We start from the raw sequence: 25,617 nt of genomic DNA, 5'->3' as shown, positions 1-25,617 counted from the left end.
GGCGGCGCCTGTGGCTCAAGGAGTAGGGCGCCAGTCCCGTATGCCAGAGGCGGCGGGTTCAAACCCAGCCCCGGCCAAAAAAAAATCACACACACACACAAAAAGCCACCTGCTTCCATGGGACCATAAGTTCTGTGAGCTCAGGGAGTGCTCTTCACACTCCCACTGGGTGCACCCTCAGTGGGGCTGTGCAGGGTGGGGCACAAGCCAGGCCCCTCAGTAAAGGAGGGAGTCGGGGAGCAGGTGCAGGAAGGGCCAGCTCCCTGCCCTCCCTGCCACTTACTTGCAGATATATCTAAGCAGGTTGTAATTGGCCTGAGGAAGGTTGCACACTTGTTTAGCCAATTCCAGAGTCCCCTTGAGAATGAAAGAGAAAAACAGAATTTCAAACACAGCAATGAGGCCACGGGCCCTCCTCTGCCTGAACAGGCCTGGGGGAGGCATGAGTGAAGAGAAGGTAGGAGGGGGTGGCCCATGCAGCCCAGCCACTGCCACCCAGTGGGCTCCAGGCTCTGGCCTCCTGGGAAAGCTGACTTGTTTTCAGGAAGCTGGTGTGAGGGTGAGCCTCTGCGGGGCCACAGAGGAATGTCAGGGCCAGCACTGGCCCTCTTATCAAGGCACAAATATTTGCTAATAACCCCTCATCTCCCCCACAGCTGGGGAAGGCAAACAGTCCTGCCCGGCCCCAGCTGCGGGGGCTGCAGACCAGCACTCTGTCCTGCAGCCAGTTCACATTCTTGGGAAGGAGGCAGGATATAAATAGATTAAAGTCCCCCAGTTTCTGTGCCCCATGGCCAGCATGGGGCTCGGTGGTGAAGTAGGAGTTCCTGCAGTGTGGCAGCCAAGGCTGAGCACCTGGGACCTATCCTGTTCACAGACCAAGGCCTGCATGTGGGGAGGGCCTCATATCCTAAGAAGGATGCGCCAGGTCCCCCCCACAGAGCAGGCTTCCAGCCAGGATGCAGACACCACAAAAATATATTAAAAGTCAAGAGTTTGTGCCCTGACTCTCTATGCTGCTGCCCCGCCAGCCCACCTCCCAGGATAGGTCCCCCGGGGCCACTGACCTCCCCCTCGTCCTTGGTGAGCAGCTGGGCGCAGTTGAGGAAGTCCTCGTACCTGGCGAAGGGGACCACAGGCTCGGGGAGCTCCCGCAGGTAGAGCTTCAGCAGGGAGGCCACCGTGTGCACATCCGTTGTGCTGGGAGCAAAAGAAGGGACACTTATGAGGCCTAGGATGTCAGGGAACCGCGTGGGTGACCAGCACTTCCACCCCACCCAGGGGCAGTCTCATGTCCCTGTGTGCACACGGGGGAGCCCCATATGCAGCGAACTGCCCCGAAGGCCCAGGCTGCTTCCAGAACCACTGGTTAGGGCTGTGGAGGGGAGACTGAGGCTCTGTGGCTGAGAGCTTCCCTGAAGCCCATATCACTGTCAGTCTGACAGGGACAGTGCTTCTGCTGTCTCGACTATGAGACAGCAGGGGCTGCAAAGCTACAAGGGGCCTGCAGGCACAGCTGCTTGACCATGGTGGATGCTCTGGGCTGGAGAACCATGCACGACACAGGTGGCTCACAGGCCTGGTGGCCACCCCAATATCCTCTGCAGGGTGATATGGGAACTACCTGGTTGCTGCGGTGGGAACAGCTGTCTTGTGGGCCCTGTAGATGCTGCCAACCACCAGCCTGGTTCTGCTTCCAACCCCCACCCTGGGGGCTCTCCCACAGCTAGAAAGGGTAAGCTGTGCCAAAGGCACCCACCGCTTCTGGCTGGTTGGTGGAGAGCAGACATCCCAGGCACTGGCCACCAGGGCCAGGTCTGAGGTCATGCTCGTCCCATGGCCTCTGGGCTGCCTCCCACACATGGAACACTTGGGCTCCTATGCTCGCCACCCCTGCTCAAGTGCCCCATGTGTCCTCTCCAGGCCTTGGTCTCTGGCTCTTGGTACTGCCCAGGCTGAAGTTGGCTGGATTACAGGGTCCCGGGCCTGGGCATGCAAATGTGCCCCCTCCCTGGATCCTATGTGGGCTCTGCAGTTCAGCTCCTGTATTAGATATACTAGGCAACTCCTCCAAGCTCACACCCTAAGCTGTGCCTGGGCCCAGGGAAGTTATCTAGTATCCTAGATTTCAAACCTGAATCTGTGTGCCTCTCAGAGGGGGTACTCAGGAAAGATGAACCTGGGGCCAGGAGACCTCATTGTACCATTGAGGTGTGATGTGATGTGGCCCTGACCAAGTCCCATGTTCTTTGGTCCCTTCCTCCCTGAAATTAGGGATTCTGAGGTCCCATGTACACACCACATCCACCCACCAGTGCCCTTCCCTATCTTGGGCCCAGTGGCTCTTGGTCTCTGCGCCCTCCCAGCCAGGCATGCTGCTGTCCGCACCCTCCACTGCCTTCTTCCTCGTGGCCTTCTCTGCTCACACCCCTGGGTGCTGAGGGCCCCGTCCCCACTGCAGCTCTGTGGGTCCCGTGGCAGTCAGTGCATGAGGGGAACCAGCACAGAAAGGAGCGATAGGAGGCAGGCCCTCGGATGTGCTCTATGAAGGGACAGGTGGCCAAAACAGAAGACTGTGGGCAGAGTCATAGATGTATCTTTCATCTTTCTTCCTCCTGTAGGTAGGGATGGACATCTTTCTGCCTTGGTGGGTGGACACAGAGGGAGCCCTCTATCTGTACCTCCCTGTCACATCCCAGTGCTCTCCCTGCTGCTCAGCCTTGCCCAGCCCCACCCCCACCCCAACTGTCTACTGTCTCCTCTCCACTCTACAGAGTGCCTGCCCTGAGCTCCCCGCCCTCCCCTGCCACACCTGCCAGGAATCCAGGCCTCCCCAGCCAGCAGCATTCCAGGAGGATGCTCCTTGGTACCCTGCCAGCCTGGGAGCCACACAGCATGTGGTGAAGGTGGATGCTGCTGCCGGTGAAGGGGCCAGGTGCAGGGCAGGGACAGTAGCTCATCAGCGGACACGGGGCCCGCCCCAGGTCAATTCAGCTGCCCTTGCCGTTGCTGAGCCAGGCAGACCAGCCAAGAGTCCCGGAGCCTCTGTCTGCAGGTTCTCCTCAAGGGCCCCCTCTCACCCATGCCAACACAGTATCCACCCAGAGCAGGGCCGTAGCCTCTTGCCTCCCCCATCATCTAATATCCCTTGTCATCCTGGCCCACATTCCCTGTCACCCAGCCCCTCCTCCATCTGGCCCAGGCTCTGCCACCTGTTTCAGTGGCCCCTAAGAGCCAGGAAAACACTCTGCCCTTGGCCTTCTTGAAGAGCTTGGGTCTTGGCAGGACTCCTACCTGAGAGCATCCCATACCACCATCTTCAGCGTCCTGTCAAGTCTCTTACTGCTGGGGTTGGCCCTGGCTCCCCCGCAATGTGTTCACTTGTTGTCTATTTTGGCTCCTTTAGCACAGCCAGTGCACAGGGCACCCTCCCCTCTCCTTGCCTCTCCACAGGCTCCTCCCCCAATGGACAGGAGCCGACTGAAGTAAAAAGAATTGCTGCTAGGAGTCCAGGGAGCCCCAAGGGTCTGGCACAGAGGAGATCCCCCTCGACTTTCAGCAACAACCTGGATAGACCAGGAGTGCTCCCCTGCCCAGGGCAGTGGTGGGAGGGAAAAGGAACAGGATAGCTGGGGTCAGGGGGGCCTCTTGGTCTGTTGGGGCTCTTTAAGGGGGAGGGGGCCCACCTTCTAGGGCTGTAGGGGACAGTCTTACAGAGGTGAGCAGGGAGGCAAGGAGGGGGCTTTGTGGTGAAGAGGGGCCAAGGATGGAAGCCAACGCCCAGCAGGTGGGCAGGCTGGGGCCTGGGAGAGAGAGAGTTCCATGCTGGACCCTCGGTCAGGCATGGGCACAGTCTCAGAGCCAGAGGAGCTATGGTGGAGAGAAGGCCTCAGATAGCCCAGAGGAGTTTCTAATGGGAGAGAGAACCAAAGCCTAGGGCAGCTGTGGGCTGCGGGGGTCACTGCCAACAAAGCGGGGTGGGGGGGCAAGCTGAAGGCCCACTTTGGGGATGTCCCTCTGCATACAACCTCAGAAGAAGAGTAGGAGTGGCCAGACAGGAGAAGGTGCATCCAGGATGCGGGAGCAGACGGCTCCCCATAGCTAAGGGGCCAGGAATCCAGCCTGCAAGCTGAGGTACAGAATACACACTGTGGGGCTTCAGCAGGAAGGGCTAGGCAGGGAGGCTAAGCACACTAGGAACCGCACCTTGGGACAGCAAGTGTGTCAGTGGGTGAGGCTCGGGCAGCCTGGGGCCACTGTAGAAAGCTCTCGGGGTTGTGTAGGGTAGCAGTGCGGTCTAATTTGTGCTTACAGACATCCTTCATGTAGCAGCAGGCACTAGGTCAGTGCATCTGATCCTGGGGAGCTTCTGAAAGTCCTCAGTCCCAGGCCCTGCCTTGGTGCCAGTATTTGAAGCAATCTCCAACCCTAACTCAGGGCCACACAGGCACAGATGGAAAAGGCCTGTCTAGCAGGTCAGAATGCACTGCAAGCTCACCAAGAGCCAGCACTGGGATGGGGTCTCAGGGAGCTCCAGACGAAGGGATGCTGTGCCTTCCCTGGGCTCCACATCTATAAAAAACTTGACCAACGCTGGTGGCTGTGGTAATGGGCCTAGTAGGAGCTTGAAGGACTGAGGGTGGGAGGTAGAGTCTTCCCTGAGAGGCCTGCAGCTGCCCATGAGGACAGTGGGCTTGTCCTAGGGCAGAGGTGAGCCTTACCTGTGAGGGCAGATCTGAGGAGGAAGGACAGGAGCACCACAGAGGCTAGAGTTGGCTTGCCGTGGGAAGGAATGGCTATGGAAAACTTTCCCCTAAGGGGTGGAGTTCTATCAGGGAGAAGAGAGGCCCCACACATCTCTGGAGTGGGAGTGAGCCATAACTCCCCTACTTGTAGCTCCTAGGCTGTGGTTATAGCTGACTCCACCTGGTGGGCACTTCCCAAGACCTGGGTAAGACCTTTCTGATGGTTTAGAAGGCGAATGGCCTCAGGACAGGGGAGGTCTGCTTCCCTGTCCCTGAAACCTTGCTGTACCATCTTGTCTCTGATAGAGCCTGCGGCTGCATCACCTGAGGACGCAGAGCCTAGAGACAGCGCGGAAGACCTGAAGTCCCGGACACAGCCATGCCTGAACTCTCTAGCACAGCCACCACCCGGGGCAGGGTGATGAGCACACGCTATGGAAGCCAGAATGGAAGTGAGCGGGCGGGGTTTGTGGCAGGCAATCTCCAGGGAGGAGATCCAGGGCTGCCGAGGCGAGTCTGTGCCCTGCTCTGCCCACTGGGAGGGCTGAGTGAGAAGACATGTGCCGACATGGGCAGCCAAGCCCAGCACGCTAGTGTAGGACTTCCTGGGTGCCAGCCCACCCCACACACTGGGGCTGGTGCCCTGGGCAAGAGCCTCACTGGAGGGGCAGACAAGGGGCTCCATCTACACCCCCTCCCCCAAAGCTCACCTGTCAAACAGTGGTTTCTCTCCACAGTCAAAGGAGTCCTGCAGGTCCCTCACCAGGTTGGCCTGGCCCGGCATGCGGAAGAGACCCTCCTCGGTGAGCCCGTGCTCCCGGATGAAGTCCACACACTGCTCCACCAGCAGGGGTGCCAGGCGGGGCCCGTACTTCCGCTCATGGTGGACTGTATCCTCCAGGCGCTGCCCAAAGATCCCTGGGCACAGAGAGGACTTAGTCACACCCTCAGCACCCGGATCTATGTGGACAGAAGGCACTTGGGACACTGGAGGCAGTGCTGCTGGACCACCGAGGGCTCCTCCTGAGGAAGGCAGTTACACACCAAGAGGATGCACACCAGGAGGCCGCGCCCTGGGCCCCGTGGACAGAGAGCAGGAGGGATAAGTGGCACCTGGCCAGGCCTGGGCTGTGGAGCTTGCCCAAGCCAGGAGCAAATAGCCCCCAGGGCACATCCGTTCTGCAGATTATTCATTGATGTTGCAGCCACATTCCGAACGGGGAACCAGCAGCAGCAGAATGAACAGATACCTGTGTTCTGCTCTTACTGTGGAGCACTGTGTAGCCATGAGAATGACCGACGCACGGCTCACAGGAAAGACAGACGACATAGCAATGTGAACAACACAGCCACGACTCAACATCACTACGTTAGGGAAAGGCAAACCCAAACCACGGTGAGGTAGCACCTCACACCCACGAGGATGGCTCCGGTGAAGAGAACAAGGGCTGGCGAGCATGGGGAGAGACTGGAGCCCCCGTGCACTCTTAGTGGGAACGTGACATGGTGCAGCTGCTGTGGAAAACAGTAGATTGGCTCCTCAAAGAATTAAAACTGGAATTACCACATAATCCAGGAATCCCACTTCTAGTTAATACCCAAAAGAACTGAAAGGAGGGTCTTGAAGAGATCCTTGCCCACCCATGTTCAAAGCAGCAGTATTCACAAGAGCTAAAACGTGGAAGCAACCTGAGTGTCCAACTGTGGATGAACGGCTAAGGTGTGGTATAGACAAACAGTGGAATGTGATTCAGCCTGCAAAGGGAAGGGAATTCTGACACATGCTACCACATGGACAACCCTTGAGAACATTATGTGAAGTAAACCCTTCACTGTATGATTCCACTTACAGAGGAACCTAGAATCATTAAATTCATCAAAACAGAAAGTGGAATGGTGGTTGCCAGGGGCTGCAGGAGGTAGAGGTGGGGAGTTAGTATTTCATGGGTATGGAGTTTTTGCAAGATAAAGAGTTCTGGAGATGGACAGTGCTGATGGTTGTACAACAATCTGAACAGCCTTAATGCTCCTGAGCTCTACCCTTTAAAATAACAAAGATAATAAATTTTGGCTGGACGTGGTAGCTCATGCCTATAATCCTAGCACTGTGGGAGGCTGCAATGGGCAGATTGCTTAAGTTCATGAGTTCAAGATGGGTCTGAACAAGCGCGAGACCCCATCTCTACTAAACTGAGAAACTGAGGCAGAGGATCTCTTGAGCCCAAGAGGTTGAGGTTGCTGTGAGCTTTGACTCCACAGCACTCTACCCAGGGCAACCAAGTGAGACTCTATCTCAAAAAAATAAAAAAAGAAAAGACAGTAAATTGTATGAAAATTTTAAAAAATTAAAAACAAAAGACATAATCAAAAGCAAAAGAAACCAGACCCTGAAATACATACTGCATGACTTTATGTACATAAAGTCAAAAACAGGCCAAACTAAACTGTGCTGTCAAGCCAGGCGAGTCTACCTTGGTGGGTCAGTGACCAGAAGTGGCCCTCGGGCCTCTGGGGTGCTGGTTATCACATGTCTCTAGACCTGGCCCTGCTTACTCAGTCCTGGTCACCTTGAGAAAACTCATTGAGCTGTACACATAGGACTTACATGCTTTCCTGCATGCTACGCTTCAGTAACATTTACCAAAAAAAAAGAAGAAGAACAAAGAAAGAAAGAAAAGAAATCAGAGAGAGAAAGATCCAAAATGCTTAATATAGGACAAGACAGCAAATGAGGGGGAACACAAGGAGAGGAAGAATCCAGATTCCATCACGTAGGGGCAGCTTTAAAATAAGATCCGTGAGTCTCTGATATAGTACCTGGCACAGGGCTGGACCAGTAAATGCTCCTTCTCACCCAAAGACAAGTGTATAGAACTTGGGGGGATGAAGCCTCCTCCCTTCAAGAAAACACACCCGTGTGAGCTGCACCTCGTAGATGCTGTCAATGCTTTAGGGAGAATCGTGTGTGCACCTGTAAGTGCGTGCATGTAGGTGTGGGCTTGTGTGTGCAGGTGTTTGTGAACGTGTGTGCATGGGGATGCACACATCGGGTGTGTGTGAGTGTGAGGAGGCCGTGCTAAAGGTGCTGCATATGGTGCTCTGGCTGCCCCGGCGCCAGGTGCTGCTCTGTGCACGCTGTATGTCAGCATATTTAATCCTACACAGCTTGCTAACCTAGGGATGATTATTTTCATCATCATCCTCATCTTAACTTCTCAGATGAACAAACTGAGAACAGAGCGGGTTAAGAATATGCCCAAACTCAACCAGCACACGACAGGGTCAAGGTAAACCGAGGCAGTCTGGCTCCAGGCCTGCAGAATGCTCTAGGCCACACCATGCTGGTGTATAGACACCTAAGGGAGGCATCGGCCGCCCAGTCTTGTCCCCTGTTCCTCTCGTCTTTCCTCCCCAGCAGTTCCCCAGGATGCAGGGCATTTGGGCAGCAGGCAGAGGCACAGAGCTTGCAGCACTGACAAAGGGGAAGGCTGCTGCCTGCCTGGACTCCACGGACAAACCCCACCACCTCTGCCCACGGGGAAAGGCCCATCAGGCCAGTCAACAGCCTCGAGCCCGGGGGTAAAGCTACCATGAGATGGGCCTGCTAACCACCTGGAGCAGCTCTGAGAAGCTAGTCTGCAAGGCCCACCACTCACAGCATCCTGGCCTTTCCACCTGGTCTGGGGACACTGAGCCCCAGCTCCCTTTCATCTTAATTGGGGCTCAACAACCCACACTCCATGACAGGCCACAAGGGTCCACAGATGTGCCTGTTTAGCTCTTATAATGTTTGAGACATTTTTAAATTAGTTATTTAAAACCAAGAAATTTGGATTCCAGCTTCTATCAAAGAGCCCACAGATATGGTGGCACCAGGCTGGAGGGAACAGAAGGAAACACTGGTGGGCTCAGTGGCCTCTGTGCCCCCAGAGAGCACGCACACTGCCGTTCTTCACAGTGCCCACACACTCCACCCAGCAGGCTTGGCCGGCTATTCATTCCCCTTCTGCTCTGACCTCTGGGGTCAGGATAAGTGGGGAAGGGGTCCTTACCCTCAGCAGGTAGACATGGGAAGCCAGGACTGTTGTGACCAGACGTGCCCACTAAGATCGTGAATGACCAAGCAAAGGACACAGGGCAGGAGAGTAGGGGGGAGTGCCCATGGGCAGAGGGTCCCAAGCAGGGAGGAGCCTGCTTCCTACTCCCCTTAGTACTTGCGTGCGTGCATACACAAACACGTGCACACGTAAATTCCCTTCAGCCTGACCTACTGCCTAAGTGTCAAGACAGTATCTGTGTCCATGCTCCAGGCCTGTGCATGCAGGGCCTCTTTCTCTTCAAGACTGTGCAAATTTCTCATTAGCCCTTGGAAACAGCTCAGATGTCTCTCCTACCTGAACTGTCCCTCCCCTCCCCTCAGAGCTCGCTCTCTCTGTCATAGCCCTGACATTATCACAAGATGCTCCTCTCTGCTGAGTCCCTTGCCTGCCAGGGGTCATCTCTCTAATGCCCAGCCCACATTGGCATGAAGGGGGGACACAGGGCCATCTTCCATCCCTGATCCCTGCACTCAGCTCCCTACCCTCAGCACACAGGGGACTGAAGGCCACAGCTGGGGAAGAGACACAGTGAGGAAAAGAATTCCCAAGTTCTCTCTAGAGACCCACAAAGCTTGGGTAATGCCATCCAGCCTCCTCTTGGCTCCAGCCCTTCCTGCTTTCCTATCTCCTGTCCCCAGTACACCTACCATCCATCTGTCCATCCATATCTCCACCACTCCTACACTGGGAAGGGCCCTGCCTAGGTCAGGGGGAACTTTAGAGTTGCCCTGAGGGCTGTAAACATAGAATCCCCCACGCCTCCTCTGTTTGAAACCCTCTGCTGCCTACACTCAAGATAAAACCTAAACTTGGTAGGCGAGGCCCAGCCCCTCCTCCATCCACCAGCCCTGGGCCATCCCAGCTGTCACACAGCACCTGGCCCATAGCTCCCAACCCTAACACATCACTGCCTTCCCCAGGAAGCCTTCCTGACCACTGGCACTGCCCCTAAAACAGGGGTGGGAGAGCGAGGAAACAAAAGACCACAGGGCTGGGGACACTTCTAAAGAGGGGAGATTTCAGGGAGAAGGTAATATTGGAACTAAGGTTTAAAAATGAGCAAAAGGTAGTGGTGATGGGGGGAGGTTGCAGGTGGGGTTGAGGGAGCATGGTTGGGAGCACAGCAGCTCTCTTCCCTGGAAAGGCCCAGGGGCCACAGTGAGTACTGACCCCACCACATGTCCCTCAGACACTCAGAGGTCCTCTAACTGTTGAGCTTCTGCCTGGCATAGGGGACGGGCAGGGGTGGGGAAGAGGGCATAGGCAGGCAGGAGGTGTTCAAGGCCAAAAGCTATGGAGACAAAGAATCTGAGTCTGCACTGGTCTGGGTACACATCCCGGCTAAACCAGTGAGGAGCCAGAATGGCCCCTTTCCTGGGCTTCAGTCTTTCCAGCTAGAAAATGGGATGATCCACTCATCTGTAGGGGCTGCTATGAAGACCACTAGACTGTCCCTAGGCCCTGGCATTGCCAAGGCCTGAGACTAACCCCACATTCCCAGCACAGCCACTGGAGCCTGGGTGGAAGCTTGTGCTGCCTTCAGGTGTGAGCTACCCCTCCCCCAACCTTAGAGGGGAGCCCTATGAAGAGCCCTGTGGGGAGTCCTCCTTCTGGCTCAGCCTCCCAGAAGGAGCTTTCAGGGCTTGGCTTCCCTCCCAGGGGCCCTGCCCACCATTCCCCTGGCCAGGGTCTTTCCAGTAGAGCCTGGCAGGGCCTGGCCCCGCCACGCTGCAACCCTCCCAGCGCATGTCAGAGAGAGGAGCCTTGCCAAGAACCAGTTCCAATAGCTTTGTCAACTCCCTGGAAACCCAGTCAGCATGTGGGTTCCTCGAGGTCACAGCCCACGCTCTTCAGAGAGCATGGGCTTTGTCACCAGAGAGGAAACTGCCAGAGGCTGCCTCTCCCCTTGGTGAACTTGCTGCCAGGCCTCCTTCCCTGCCAGCAGCTCCCTGGCAAAGACATCCCTCACTCCCTCTCCTGGGAACCCCAGTCAGCTGGCCCAGATTCCCGTCCTCAGTGACCCTGCACACCATCCTCAACTTCTCTGAGCTGGTCTCAGCCACTTCTCAGTCCTGGAGGTGGCACCACACTAGGCATATGGAAGCAGGTGCTGAGTAAACAGGACTTTCTCCTGACCCTGGAGGGTCCACTGGGATCCTGGCTCTGTCTGCCGGAGTCCCGCCCCTGGGCCCCAGCAGGATAGGGAGGCCCTGGGATTCCCTCCTGGAGCTGAGCCCTGAGCTGAGCCACAAGTCTGCTCTAACCATACTCCCTGCTTTTGGCAAAGTCACAGTCCAAGAAAAGACACAAGGAGGAAAATGCAAAATTCTCTCTGGAAATTCTCAAACTGGGTAATTTCACAGTTTCCCTCTTGGCTCCAGCCTTTCCTCATCCCAGTCCCTTGTCCCCGGACACCCACCATGTTCCATGCATCTTCCCACCCTCTGTCCATCCAGGTCCTGGGTGACCTACCTTCTGTCACTTCCAGCTTCTGTTCTGGGTACTAGAGAGCCCAGGGACCGCCCCAGGGCTGTACGCCTGCAGATTCCATCCTGGCCACCCCTACTAAAAAGGATTCCCTGTCTCCCTTCCCTCCAGGCCGGTAGGAGCACCTCAGTGGGGATGGGGGCTGCTGCCCATACCATTCAGGCCCCAGGGTAGAAGTGATACTCTCCTCCTGGGGGTGGCTGGCCCCGTGCCGGCACTGGCTCGGCGATCTTCCAGTGGCCCAGTGAGTGTCTGGGACCCAGCCTGGGGCTCGCCCCCGGTAGCGGGGGTGGGGAGGGCTCCTCTGCAAGCCTCTGCCTCCTTCCAAACTCAGCGTCCAGGAGAGAAGAGGTAGCGCGCGGCCTCTGCCTCTTCCCTCAGAGACGTCCCACGCCCCGCGTCCCCTGGGAACGGCCCCGCCGGCGCTGGCCGGAACACCCCAAACTCCCCGACTCCCCGCCGAGCACAGCAAGATGCATGCGCGGCGCTCTCCTCGCCTGCCGCGCGGTTCCCGGGTTCGAGCGCCTCTCCGGCTGGGCCCGGGGGCGCCCGCGCCCTGTTCTGCCCCTACCTGGGGCGGCGGGCGCGCAGCAGGCGGGCAGGCGGCAGGGCGGCCGCGGGCAGGCGCGGCACCGGGAGAAGGCCCGCGCGGCCGGCATCAGGCCCATGGCGCGCCCGGGCGCGGCGGCGCGGCGGCGGCTGGAATGCCCGGCACGCGCGCAGGTAGCGTCTTGCCCGCCGCCCGCCCGCCCCGGCCAGCGCCGCCCCGGGCCCGGACCCGGGGGCGAGGGAGGGCCCGGGATTTGTGAGTGCCTGGGACGCCACGCCCGAAGTCAACCCGTGCAATGGCTCCGTTTCAAACTTCTGACCTCCTTCCCCCCAATTAGGCACCTCAGGAATCTCTTCATCTTTGCCCAGGACCGTCCATTCAGCGGAGCGTCCACTCAGCCAGCCCTCAGCCTGCAAGGCAGGGGCTCCGGGTGGGGCAGTGTTGGTCCAGGAGGGGTAGCTAACTGGATCTGGCCAGCAGCGCGCTGAGCCAGAGTCTAAAGCTAGACTGCTAGCTTCCCAGTCGGGGCTCTGGGCCTCAGGCCCTCCTGACCTCTGCCCTGCCTAGGCAGCACTCTAGTGCCAGGGAGGATGATTTGGACTTGACATACAGTATTTCCTTGAGCAGCCCTGAGAAGTTAAGTATTTACAGCCCCATTGGGTTATATGATTTGCCTAAGGTCATACCTATGGTAAGTGATGGATCTTTATTCAAACCTAAATTGGCTTTTTGCAAAGCTTGCATTCTTTTCCAGGTAGGATTGGAAAGAGAGACCACAGTCCCATACTTCCAAGCATGAGGACCTGGGGAAGGGGGGCACAGCATACCATGGGCCAGGTGGACAGAGAGGCAATGCTGGGGGCTAGGTGCCACCAGAAACGGGTTTGGAAGTCCCAGGACAGAAGTCTGTAAGGGAGGGGAGACTGCGGCTGGAAGCAGGTTGGGGGGGTCCATCTTCAAGCTGGGGATACAAGGCCAGGTCACACCTCTTGCTCATTCTAAGCAGAACCTGGGGAAGGGTGAGGCCAGAGCAGCCCTCACCACATGTGCAAAGGGGTACCCCAAACCTCAGTAACCAAGATAAATATTTTACTGCAATATGTTAAAAATATAAATTAAGGCCAAAAGTCCATGATAAATAAAATATCAAAATTTGAAGAAAGACAATCAGCCCTGCACTTGCACAGATCTTGAGGGTCTCACACCCTCACCCTAATCTTATACACACACCCTGTCTTCATTTCAGATTTGCATATTTTATCAGGAATGTGGTCAGCTGAATAATGCCTTCTCCCCAAGATATCTCCATCCTAATCCCGGGAACCTGTGACTATGTTATCTTATACTGTAAAAGGGACTTGGTGGACATGATGGTGGCTGGAGAGGTTTTTCTGGATTATCTAGGTGAGCCAATGTAATCATAAGGGTCCTTAGAGGAAGAAGGCAGAGGTGAGGTGAGGGCAGAAACAGAGAATGAAGAGACGGTGCTGCATCCCCTAAGGTGAGAGAGGCAAGGACCAGGCTCTGCCAGGGACCTTCAGAAGAGACTAGCCCTGTGGACACCTTGATTTCAGCCCTAAAGACTTGATTCTGACTTCTTATCTCTACAACTGGAAAAGAATAACTTTGTGTTGTTTTAAGCTGCTAAATTTGTGGCAATTTGTTGGAGCAGCAATAGGAACGTAATATAATAGATTTTTTGCATCAATTTTCATTTAAAAATGGGTGTATATATATATTTATGAGTGTGAGTATATATGTGTGTGTGTATATATATATATATATATATATATTTTTTTTTTTTTTTTTTTTTTGAGGCCGAGTCTCTGTCACCCTGGGTAGAGTGCCATGGTATCGTTGTAGCTCACAGCAGCCTCAAATTCCTGGGTTCAAGCAATCCTTTTGCTTCAGCCTTTCAAGTAGCTGCACTACCATCTCCAGCTAGTTTTTCTGTTTTGTTTTGTTAGCAGGAATAGGGGGCTTGCTCTTGCTTAAACGGGTCTCAAACTCCTGAGCTCAAGAAATCCACTCACCTCAGACTCCCAGAGTGCTTAGATTACAGGGGTGACCCCCTGCACCCAGCCTCATTTTAAAAATATTACAATAAATGATTTCTCTTGATTGCTAAGTTTTTTGCTGCCCCCTTAAATTTTGTGCCCCAGGCCAGTGAGGCTGTCCAGTCCTGGACTCGACACTGAGTGTGTGTAGGCAGCACTCAGTTTTCTCCCTTCCCAGAGTTCAGGTAAATGTGACTGAACTCTGGGAAGGGAGGGCAGTTCACATTGCCAGGGCACCATAAGCCAAGGAACGTCTACCCTAAATCCACCAGCAGCAGGTTTGGGTGTCTCCATGGCGCAGGGACTCACTAGGTCTAAGCAGCCCTGTCCACACTAAAGAGAAGGGAGCAAGGGCTCAGTAGAGGCACCTACTCACTCTAGGTACAGGTGGAACTCCCCCAGCAGGGCAGGAAGGCTCTGCCTCTGACTTGCTTTCTCTCTTCCAAGTCTCAGTTTCCCCACCTGTGTGGTCAGTTATTAGAACTGCCAGTCTATACCCTTGGCCCCACCCAGGCTGCCCAGACAGATGGAATCTGGAGCTGTGCCCATTGAGAAAGCTCTGATTGGCACTGCTGTACTTGCTCCACCTTGGGGTGGTTTTTAGCCACAGGGCCTGCTGGGGATGGGTGTATGGGTGTAGTGATGAAAAGGCCCTGGGGCAGGGCTGGGGAGCTGAGAACCTGAGGGTCAGTCATCTCACCCATGCAACCTGGTGACAGCTGACTTTTTTAGCCTGGATGACTCTTATCTCTGTGCTTTGTGTGTCCAGCAAGCCCTGGGCAGGGGTTGGGGTCCAGGACCTTAGGGACTGCCTCTGCTCTCAATCTTAACTATGCTCCCCCCCATTAAGATAAGAGGGCATGCTGTGAGACCTATTTAACAATAGCATCCATGGACAGGCTTGCCCTCAAGGTGAGCTGCCCCTGCTCCCAGTCCCACTGTGTGCTGTTAGGCAAGTTGCTGAACCTCTCTGGGCCTGCCCCTCTGGATTAGGGCAACAGTATTTCATGGTAATTGTGAGCTCCCTCCCTTTGTCTAAGAGTAGCATCAGCTGAAGTCCTCCAAAGCTGCCTAGAACAAGCTGAAAGCCAGAGATCTCAACCATAGGACCTTCTGGTGTCTCTGGACCACGCATCTGGCACCGGGGCTCTAGGCTCCAGCAGACCTAAGTTAGGTCACCAGCTTCCCACTTACACTGTGACCCAGCCACATCACTTGAGCCTTTCTGACGCCATCTCCTCATCTGAAAGGGGAGGATAAGGGGACTGAATGCACAGGACTATTATCAGGCTCATTAGGGACTCAGAGCACAGCATGGGAAACCCTGGGGTCACTAGGGGTTTGTCCCTTTCTTGGTGCTAACTGGGGCAAACTCTTTTCTGACCCTGTGGTCTGAGCTGTATCTATTTAGCACAAACTGAAGCCAGGCTGGCCACACTGACAGGCAGTTCTCATCACTGCTGCTGGGACGGAACAAGGAAGGCAGCAAGGCAGCTGAACCAGCAAGGCAGCTGAAGTGTCCTAAACTTTGCAGGAAGCCATGGTGAGCAGCCCTCTGTAAATCACCCTGGCTGCCTTGCTAGGCCCTCCCAAGATAAGGCAGCTGCTCTGGCCTTTGTTCTCCTGGTAAATAGCCATAGTCAGCCTCTAGCCTCCATGGCTGTCCCATCAGCAGGGGCTGTAGTTGGAGGTCATTTCCCCTCTTTGGGGATATAAGCTCTTAGGCTTCTGGGGCTCTTATAGGTGGGTAGCCTTGAAGGCTGCAGGGAAGGAGGTCCAAGGGTGGTGTGAACCATTCCCTACAGCCAGAAGAGGCCACACCTCCCCTCTATATGGGAACATCTCCTCCTCCACCTAGGCTTGTGCACCCTCAGGGCCCACTAGAATAGTTAGGAGCATCCGAATTGGGCTCAAATGCCCCCTTTGTGGCTTAGTGACCTGAAGCCCAGCCCAGGCCAGCAACAGGTCTTTCTCTCCATTTCTGGAAGGGCCAAGAAAGGCCACAAGCAGGCTGACATTCACAGGAACTGGAGATGAGACTCTGTCTTGAATGTCCTGGTAGAGAGAAGGACCAAGCAGTGCTGGGAAGAAGTGGTCCATTAGGACCTCAGGCTTCCCCACCTCCAGCCTGGCCTGGGCCCAGTGACCTTTCACTCTGAATCTGGTTGTGCCTCCAAGGCTTCTGTTTGGAAACATCATTCCACCAAATGGTGACTACTGCCGACCACCAAACATGGTTGCTTAAAGTCCCACAAGTTGTCCCAAAGTTGGGTTTTTCTCCATGTCAAGTGGCCTCAGAGAACTGTGTATGTCCTCTTTTCCTTCCCCTCACAAGGGCAGGAGACTTAGCTCCTATGGGTCAAAGTCAAGTCTTCAGAGGCCCGTGAGAGCCACATACTGTCAGGCCAGGGCAGACTTGGGTTCAATGACCACCCCAGGCCTGCTGCCTGGCCCCTTGTGCCCTTTGTGGTCACTCTGGGCAGGGCTCCAGCTGGGCTCCTTGCTCCAGAACTGTTGCTCTGTCGGCCACCGGGAAGGCTAGGACCAACAGCTTCTAGGCTGTGTGTGCTTGGTGGTCCCAGGGGCCTGTAGATGGAATACTTCCCACACTACTAGTTACTGAGCACTAACTCCCAGGCCCCCACACTCCTCTCCATCTGTCCCCTCAGCATCTCCACTGCTTTAATGACTCAAAGACACCTCAGACTTGAACGTGTTCAAACAGAGCTATGGTCTTGCCACAAACCTGCCCTGTGCTGCGTCTTCCCCTCTGAGTTCATGAAAGCTCCATTCTCCAGCTGCCCAGCCAGACACCCTGGAGTCAGCCTTCCTTGCTCCCTCCTCACACCCATACCCTGAAGAGCTTATGGGTCTGACAGCTCCATCCTCCAGCTGTCCAGCCAGACACTCTGGAGTCAGCCTTCACTGCTTCCTCCTCACACCCATACCTGGAGAGCTTATGGGTCCTCCTTACAAAACAGATTTGGAATCTGGTCACTTTCACCACCCCACCACATTGAGAGCAGGGGCTCTCTTGTCTAGATTATTGCAAATATGTTGCCATCTTCCCCTTGCCCCTTGATGGTGAGAAGTCAGAGGGAGTCCTCAAACTATGTATCAGATCAAATAGCCTCAACTCAAAGCCCTCCAATGCCCCTCTCCCTGTCTCACTTAAGAGTAACCGCCAGGGTCCGGACAGGGGCCCAGGAGGCCTCTTCGTTCTGGTTCCCCTCAGCCCCCACCATCACTCCCTCCAGGCCACCTGCCTCTGCTCTGGCTCTAGATCACATCAGATGTCTCCTGCTCATGCCTAATGTGTGACCTCCCTGTGGCACACTTCCACTGGATGTCCTGCCAGCTCACTCTCCCACCTCTTGCAACACTTCGTCTAAACAATGAGACGCCACTTCACATCCATTAGGATGCTATCATAAAGACAAAAACAGAAAACAAAAAGTTCTACTCAAAGATGTGTAGAAACTGGAGCACTGTACACTGCCAGTGGGGATATAAAACAGGGCGATCACTGAGGACAATGGCATACAGAGTCCTCAAAAAATTAAACCTAGAATTATCAGAGATCTAGCAACCCCACTCCTGAAGAAGTAAAAGCAGGGACTCTAAGAGACATCTGCACACTCATCGTCACAGCAGCATTATTCATAATAGCTAAAACTGGGAAGCAACCTAAGCGTCCCTGAGTAGCAGGACGGATAAATGAAATGAAGTGTCAAATTATCTGGCCTTAAAATGGAAGGAAATTCTGGCACATGCTACAGTATGGATGAGACTTGAGGACATTAGACAAAGTGAAATAACCCAGTCAGAAAAGGATAATGTTTGGTACTTAGAGCAGTCAAATCCATAAAGACAGAAAGTAGAATGGTAGTTGCCTAGGGCTGGAGGAAGGAAGGAATAGGGAGTTACCATTTAATGGGTACAGAGTTTCAGTTTGGAAAGATGAAAGTTCTGGAGATGGATGCGGGTGATGATTGCAACAACAATGTAATGTGCTGAATGCCACTGAACTGTACAGTGAACACTCTGTTCATCTCTGCTGTGTCCTCTGCCTCCATGTGACAGATACTCAGTAAGCATTTACTGAATAAGGACTACTTAGTTCTGAGAGAGGGCTGAGCATGGTATGCCAATTTTCTCTTTTAATTCTTACCACAATCCTACAAAAAGACATTATTCTTCCCATTTTGCAAACAAGGACTCAGAGGTACACAGAGGGAGGAGGTGTGCCCAGGGTCACTTAGCAAACTGGTGACAGAGGCAGCTCACACCCAGACCTAAACCTGGTGCCAGAGCTTCACTCTGCCTCCTCTCACACCTTAATTCTATGGGTCTGGCAAAATCCCTTCCCATGCATAGAAACTCCAGGCTTTGAGGGGCTTGCAAATCTCTCCAGAGAGCCAGGCAAGGATGGCACAAGTTCAACCATCTTCCAGATGCCCAGGCATCCCTGGGGACACCATGACTCTTGTCTCCCTTCTCTCTCTTCTCAAAAACAGCTGGCAAGGAAGTGTTGCCCCCTGTGTCCTCCTGGGGCCACTTTCCCTGAACTAGGCATGGAAGTTAAGACATCAGCTTGGAATAACATCAAGTCCTCTGATCCATGAACATGAGATGTCTTTCCACTTATTTAGATCTTTCCATTTCTTTCAACAATGCTTTGTTATTTTCAGAGTATAACTATTGCCCTTCTTTTGTTAAATTTATGCCTAAAGTATTTTATTCTCTTGGATGCTTTTGTAAATGAAATTTTCTTAATTTCATTTCTGTTTGCTTATGGTGACTGTACACCTAGACAATTGATTTGTATGTATTGACTTTATAACCTGCAAACTTACTGAATTTGTTCTTAGCTTCAATAGTTTTTTAGCAGATTTCTTAGGATTTTTTGATGTACACAACCATATCATCTGCAAATAGAGATACTTAAACATCTTCCTTTCCAATCTGGCTGTGTTTTGTTTCCTCCATTATCTTGCCTTGGCTAGAACCTCCAGTACAATGCAGATTAGAAGAGATAAAGGCAAGAATCCTTGTCTTGTTCCTGATCTTGGAAGAAAAGCATCCGGTCTTCCTCTATCAAGTATGATATTATCTGTGGGGCTTTTGTAGATCGCCTTTATCAGGTTAAGTTCCCTTCCAGTCTTAGTTTTTTGGAACGTTTTTATCATTAAATGGTGCTGGATTTTATCAAATGCTTTCACTGAGCCTAAGATGATTATGTGTTTTTGTCCTTTCTTGGTATAGCACACTCATTGATTTTCAGATGTTATTTCACCCTTGCATTCTTGGGATGCATCTCATTTGATCATAGTGTATAATTCTTTGGATTCACTGTGTTGGCATTCTGTGATGATTTTTGCATCTGTATCTAAAAAGATATTGGTGTTCCAGGAATAATGCTCTCTCCCTCCCGTATCATCAATCTTTTGCAAGGCGGTTTGGTCTTCCAACCTAAAAAATAAACAAACTACCTCTTTCCCTGACTCTCCTCTCCAGCTGCTGTCCCATTTCTCTTTCCCTTTACAGCTAACTTCTTGGAAGAGTGGGCTGTTCTCATACTCCACCTTCCTCCTGTTATCCTCTCTCATGCCCACTCTCACCAGGCAGCACCCCAGCACTCTACCAAAGCCACTCTCTCTTGATTCAGCAATGTACGTGCTCAACTTGAGTCACCCTCTGGTTGATCTACCAGCAGCACTCGCTGCTGCTGCTGCTGCTTCTCTTGATTTGGGCCCCCAACAATGAGATCCCTGGCTCCTGGTTCCCCTTCCTCTCAGGGCTGTCCTTGCCAGCCCCTCTGCTGTCCCCCTACTCACTCCTGGTATCTCATCCAGCTTCATGGCTTCAAACCCCATCTATGTGCCAGTGGCTCCCCAAATTCCCTCTCCAGCCTAGTCCTCTCCTCTGACCTCTAGATTCAAATGCTTACCTACTGGCCAGGCGCCTGGCTCCCACCTGTAATCCTAACACTCTGGGAGGCCAAGGCAGGTAGATCACTTGAGCTCAGAAATTTGAGACCAGCCAGCAAGAGACCCAGACTCTACTAGAAATAGAAAAACTAGCCAGGCATTGTGGTAGGCACCTATAGTCCCAGCTCCTAAGGAGTCTAAGGCAACAGGATTGCTTGAGCTCAAGAGTGTGAGGTTGCTGTGAGCTGTAATGCCATGGTGTCTACCAGATGATAAAATGAGACTGTTTCTCAAAAAACAAAACAAACCAAACAAAAAACAATACCCCCCCCCAGATAAATACCTACCTACCCACTTTACACCTAAACTTAAATATTTAATATGCATCTCAGACTAAGATCTTCCTTTTAAACAATTGCACTTCTTATGGTCTTGCTAGTAAATGCTATAGTTAATGATTAATCCATCCTTTCAGTTGCTTAGATCGAAACACCCTGGAATTGCCCTCACCTTCTCTCATTCATCCTCTTATACTTCTCGTCCATCCCAGCTAGGGAATACCATTGACTCTACCTTCAGAATAAGTCAAGGATTCAACGACTTTTCATCACCACCACCTTTGGGGCCAGGCTGACCTCACTTGCACCTACACTATTGTGTAAGGAGCTGGTAACTGGCCGCCCTCCCCTCCTCACCCTCTTTTGGCAACAGAGGGAGCCGGGTAGGACCTGGGTCAGGCTCCGTCATTTCTCTGTCCAAACCATGAGGCCCCCCACCATGATAACAAGGCCCCCCTCCCTCTCTGGCCACTCTTCTCCCCTCCTCTTTGGTGGCTTTACTTGAGTCACACTGACATCCTTGCTGTTCTTCCGACCGACTGCCTGCCTCTGCCTGTGCTGTGATCCACCCTTTCATGTCCTTTACTTGAAAGTCACCAAACTCAGACTCTAGTCACTCCTGCTTGCCCTCCCTGCTGCCTCTGTCTCTGCCTCGCCCACCACCATCTCACTTACAGTGGGCTCACTCAGCATCATGGTCACCTGCGTCTCTACTGGCCCATGAGCTCACAAGGGCAGGGGTCTTGACTGTCCTGCTCCCCGTTATCTCTCCAGTCCCAGGATCTGTGACAGACTGGCTGAACAAGTGACAGAATGAATGTGACCCCCCCTCCCCCACCTGGGCCATCAGCAGTGACAGGCTCCCCTGACCACCACCCTGGCCCTGTCCTCCCGTGGAGAAGGCCGGGCTTCCCCATCAGCAGCAGGCACACTGCCCGCTGCAGAACGAGCACACTGTGGAGGGCTCTCTGGCTTCCCTATGAAACAGCGAGAGAAGGACTGATCCTCTAAGCCTCCTTTCCAGTGGACCCCGGCTAATAACAGCTCTGCCAGGAAACCTTCAGGGGCTGACTAAGCCCACCTGCAAGCGCCATGCTTGCCCAGACACGTCCAGCACTGCTAACTCCTGGGATTTCTGCGTTTCCGCTCTACATCTGGTAGAAAGGAGATAAGCACCTTTGATGGCAGTTCTGTTCTAATGCTCGTAGTTCTTTAGCACACAGGCCGGGAAGGCGGCTAAACACCGGGCCTGGGGAGGGGTGGGTCTGGGTTCCATGTGCAATTCTGCTGAGGGTTTCCCCATTCTGAACAGGCAGAGAGGGGGCTGGACGTGTGGCCAGCAGATCCAGGCCCACTGGGTGCACGTCCTGGTGCTGCTCTTGGATGGGCCAGGACAAAGCACAACCTTTAGAGTCAGAACGTCCACCTCCGTTTCTCAGCTCTGCTCCAGCTGGCTGTGTTGTCTTGGGCAAGCTGCCTACTTTCTCTTCTTTATTATTTTTTATCTTTACATAGTAAAACTATACCCGCATTCAGAAAAGTATGCAACACATAAACGTACAGATGAGCACGTTTATTGTGGAAGGAACACCTGCGTCACTACTATCCAAGTCAAGCTGGAGAACATTCCAGAAACCTTATGCCTCTTCCCTCTTCCCTGCCATCCTGACTTTTAAGGCATTCTTTTCTTTGCTCTTCCTTATTTTTTTTCTGCTATCTATCCATAAATAATAGTTTACTTCTGTCCTGTATTTTGACTTCATATAAACAGAATTGTACAGGATGGTTTTTTGTGTTTGTTTGTTTCTGTAGTCCCACATTGTTTTTAACATTCACACATGTGGTTAGGGGAAGTGCAGTATTTGGGGCTTCTCACTACAGGATTGAATCACGGTTATTCATCCACTATCTGGTTGCTGGGCACTGAGGGCAGTGTCAGGCTATGAACACCTGATGTGTCCAAGTCTCCCGCGTACCTGTGCACACTTTTGTACTTGCAACATGTCTCATATGGAATTGCTGGGACACAGGTGTGCACAGCATCAACTTCGACAGATAGTGCCACACAATTTCCCCAGCAATACGTGCAAGTTTCTGTAGCTCTGTCTTCATCATCACTTGAAACCATCTGTCTTTTTCACTTAGTCATCCTGGTGGGTGTGGAGAAGTAGCATGTTGTGGCTTAACTTGCATTTCCCCGATGACCGATGAGGCTGAGCTCATTGCCTATGTCCATCAGTTATGAGGATTACTTTCTTGGGGAAGTTCAAATCTCTTGCCTAAGTTTCTGCTGGCTTGTCTATCTTTGCCTCATTGAGTGAGTTGTCTGATGGGAGTACTCACTGCAAACACCTCCCCCCAATGGATAGCTTGTCTTTTCATTCTCTTAATCTACTTTTTAAAGAAAAGGTGCTCATTTTGTGTTGTACGATGCATTTATCAATCTTTCCCTAGTAGATTAGGAGTTTTTCATAACTCATTTGCAAAATCTTTCACTACTCTAAGATCATAACAATGACGTTTTTCCTTTCTCTGGTGCTCAAAGATACCATCTGTCATGAATCAGAGTCCAGCTCCATACAATTCAGCCTTTGGGCTCCATTCTGTTCCACCAGTTCACATTCAACAACCAGGCACCAAAGGAAGCCCTCGGAAGGCAGCAGAAATCCCTGTGTGGGTTCAGGTCTGCCTAGCCCGCTAAGCTTAGGCTGAAGGTCAAATGTGCTGCAATCACAAGAGGTCGGGGAGGCTGTGATTGACAGTGTGATACCATTTATGAAGCTCAGGAGAATACCTTTCAACATTATATTGCCTCTTCTGTGCAGGAGATCTGGGATTTCAATGAAAGGTGGTCAAGCAGCCACAGCACAGAGAGGAGAGATGGTGAGGTGAGGAGTGAAGGAAGAGGCTTGGCCAAAGAGCCTTGAGGCCAGGAGATGGGCTCTGAATGTGAGGGTCTGCTCTTGCCTGGACTGTGCGCCAAACACCATAGGGAGAAAGAGGACATCCACAGCTGTGCCGTCAGAGCCCAGCCAGCATTCAGGCTCCTGGTGTCCCCACTGACCCCTGCAGCATGGTGATCCCATTATAAAAGCTCTCTTCATGATAACTTCATCCGGGCACCAGCCTACAGAAACAGCAACTGTATGGCTGGGAGACTCTTCTCTTCCTTTCGTACCCCCTGTCCAGACCATGGACAAAACCTGGCAGCCCATTTTTAAAATGATTCTGCAGCTGACCACTCAGCACCACTCCTGGCCCACAGGACTTCCCCATGACCATCCCAGCCTGGTGTGCACACTGCTGGTCCTCTGTGGCCTTTCCCCGTGACCATCCCAGCCTGGTGTGCACACTGAGGGTCCTCTGTGGCCTTTCCCTCATGCTGTGGCCAGAAAGCTCTTTTTGTAAATCTTAAATCAGGTCCTGTGCATCTCCTGCTTAGAGCCCTCCTGGCGTCCCACTGCATTTAGAACAAAATCTGAAATCTCTGCCATGGCCCCATGGCCCAGGAAGTCTCCTCTCTTACCCAGGTCCTCCTGCTCTCCCCATCTTTACTCCCTCAGACCCACTGGCCTTCCTGATATGCCTCATGTTCCTCTAGTTCAATCCTACCTCAGGGCCTTTGCACTGGCCAGTCCCTCTGCTGGGATGCTTTTCCCAGTGTGCCCCTGGCTGCCCTAGTCATTTCATTACGTCTCTGGGCCACTCCACCCAACAATATCCCCTCTGTCCTCCCACTGAGAGTTACTTTGCCTCTTTGGATTTCTCACCCTGACCATTACATGTACTTATCTACTGTCTCTCTCCCACAGAGATGAAGATGCGGGGAGGGTGAAGGCAGGGGGCATTTGTTTACCACTGAATCTCTCATGGCTGGAACAGACCCTGTACATTTTAGGCACCCAGTAAATATTTTTGAATAAAGGAGGAAGTGAGTAAATAGCAACTGTTGCTTTTCAGATTAGGGATACAAGTGGGTTTGGGGGCCAGGGCATTGTCCCCGTATGGCTGCAGCAAGGCCTAAATATCTGATATGCCCCTGTCTGAACAGACGCCCTCACACCCACCTCACATCCAGCAGCATGAGCCCCAGGCCTCTGGCGAGAGGAGGACATGCTTTTGCAAAGTGGGCCTGACTTCTCCTGCCAGGCCATGGTCAGTGCACTGGTGGGAGGGGTGACTCTTGAGGGCTGGCGGCAGAAGGACCAGCTTGCCAGAAGCAGCACAGGACGCAGCAGCAAGTCCCAGGCGAGAGGGGCCATGATTACCTGGAGGCAAGGGTTCTACGGGGTGGGCACGCGAGCTACGGGTAGTACCTCCGCCAAGTGGGGCCCAGATGACCCGGCGGATGGCCTGCACCCAGTCCTCCATGTCACGCTGGGAGCTGGCCATGAGCAGGAGCGCCTCTGGGTTGGCCGGCACCTTCTCCCGCTCCCCGGCACCACCTGAAAGACAGGGAGACACAGGTTTACCACAGGGTCCCTGTGCAGGCTCCAGCCCCGCCTGGCTGCATTACTCCCAGGGGGTGGGGGTGCTGTCAAGACCTCCCAGCCCAGCCCTTTTCCACCTCCCACAGGCTTTTCTTTTCTCCCTTCCTCTCATTTGTTACTTTTTCCATTATCAAAATAGAATCATTCAAAGTATCCCAGGGAACTATCAGAAAAACACATGCACATTTTAAGATCAGCTCAGATAAGTTCAGTACCCCAGAGTATTGAAGTGTGGTTTTAAATCAGCTTTGCCCACCTCAAGTGCACACTTCAATGTCACACCATGTGCTTTTGACTTTGGCTCTGACACAACGGCCTCCTGCGCTTTCCTGAAGGTAAGACCAACATCTGTGTGCATCAGTGTGACAGAGGCTGGTTGTTAAGCCAGGATGAAGCACAGCGCCGTGGAGTCCTCACATGTTCCTACTCACAACTAGACACTGAGTCCATGTCCAAGGGCTGAAGGACAGGAAAACTCTGACAGCTGTTTATGAACTGACTTCCTCTACGGTAGTTTTACCAATTCTCAAGTTTTCACTTGAGTGTAAGTAAATTAATCTTTGGGATGTACATAAAATCATTTATATTGAACTTGATGGGTAATTTAGGGAATTTTCCAGAACAAGCTTATCATTATGCTCTGCACCTCCAAATCCATAATATATCACTGTTATATTATGATGAGGGTATCTGCTAATCTCTGGGCAGGATAGAAGCTTGGGTAGTCTGAAATCATAAATATCACTGTTACTTGCCTAAAGTCTCATAGCCTCAGACTGAATTCAGGATCATCTGCTGGTGGGATGTGAGTCCCAGAGACCTGTGTTCCTGGAGTGTGGGAGGGCAGGCAGGGAGCAGGGTAAGGTCCAGGCACCTCGCTGGAGCCCGCCACCTAGGACAGGGACCAGACAGGAGCAGTG

At 53.1% G+C, this 25,617-nt stretch overlaps 1 protein-coding gene across 9 annotated transcripts in view; it reads right to left on the bottom strand.

The window, feature by feature from the left end:
- Positions 1 to 25,617, bottom strand: part of ARHGAP22 (Rho GTPase activating protein 22) — a 232,792-nt gene that overhangs the window by 5,175 nt on the left and 202,000 nt on the right. For 4 of the 9 annotated variants that reach the window (XM_053585378.1, XM_053585379.1, XM_053585384.1 and 1 more), the window contains 4 exons: positions 24,524 to 24,652; positions 5,456 to 5,663; positions 1,068 to 1,200; positions 284 to 357 (listed from right to left, as the gene is read on the bottom strand). In XM_053585378.1, the coding sequence (XP_053441353.1) occupies positions 284 to 357; positions 1,068 to 1,200; positions 5,456 to 5,663; positions 24,524 to 24,652 (544 nt within the window). Of the gene's footprint in view, positions 1 to 283; positions 358 to 1,067; positions 1,201 to 5,455; positions 5,664 to 11,903; positions 12,015 to 24,475; positions 24,653 to 25,617 lie in introns of those variants that run through there. The other 5 variants (XM_053585377.1, XM_053585383.1, XM_053585381.1 and 2 more) reach the window with 3 other exon arrangements.

This window comes from Nycticebus coucang, chromosome 3 (genome assembly GCF_027406575.1).
Source record: "Nycticebus coucang isolate mNycCou1 chromosome 3, mNycCou1.pri, whole genome shotgun sequence".
Classification (NCBI taxonomy): domain Eukaryota; kingdom Metazoa; phylum Chordata; class Mammalia; order Primates; family Lorisidae; genus Nycticebus; species Nycticebus coucang.
This window is presented reverse-complemented; position numbering and strand designations above follow the sequence as displayed.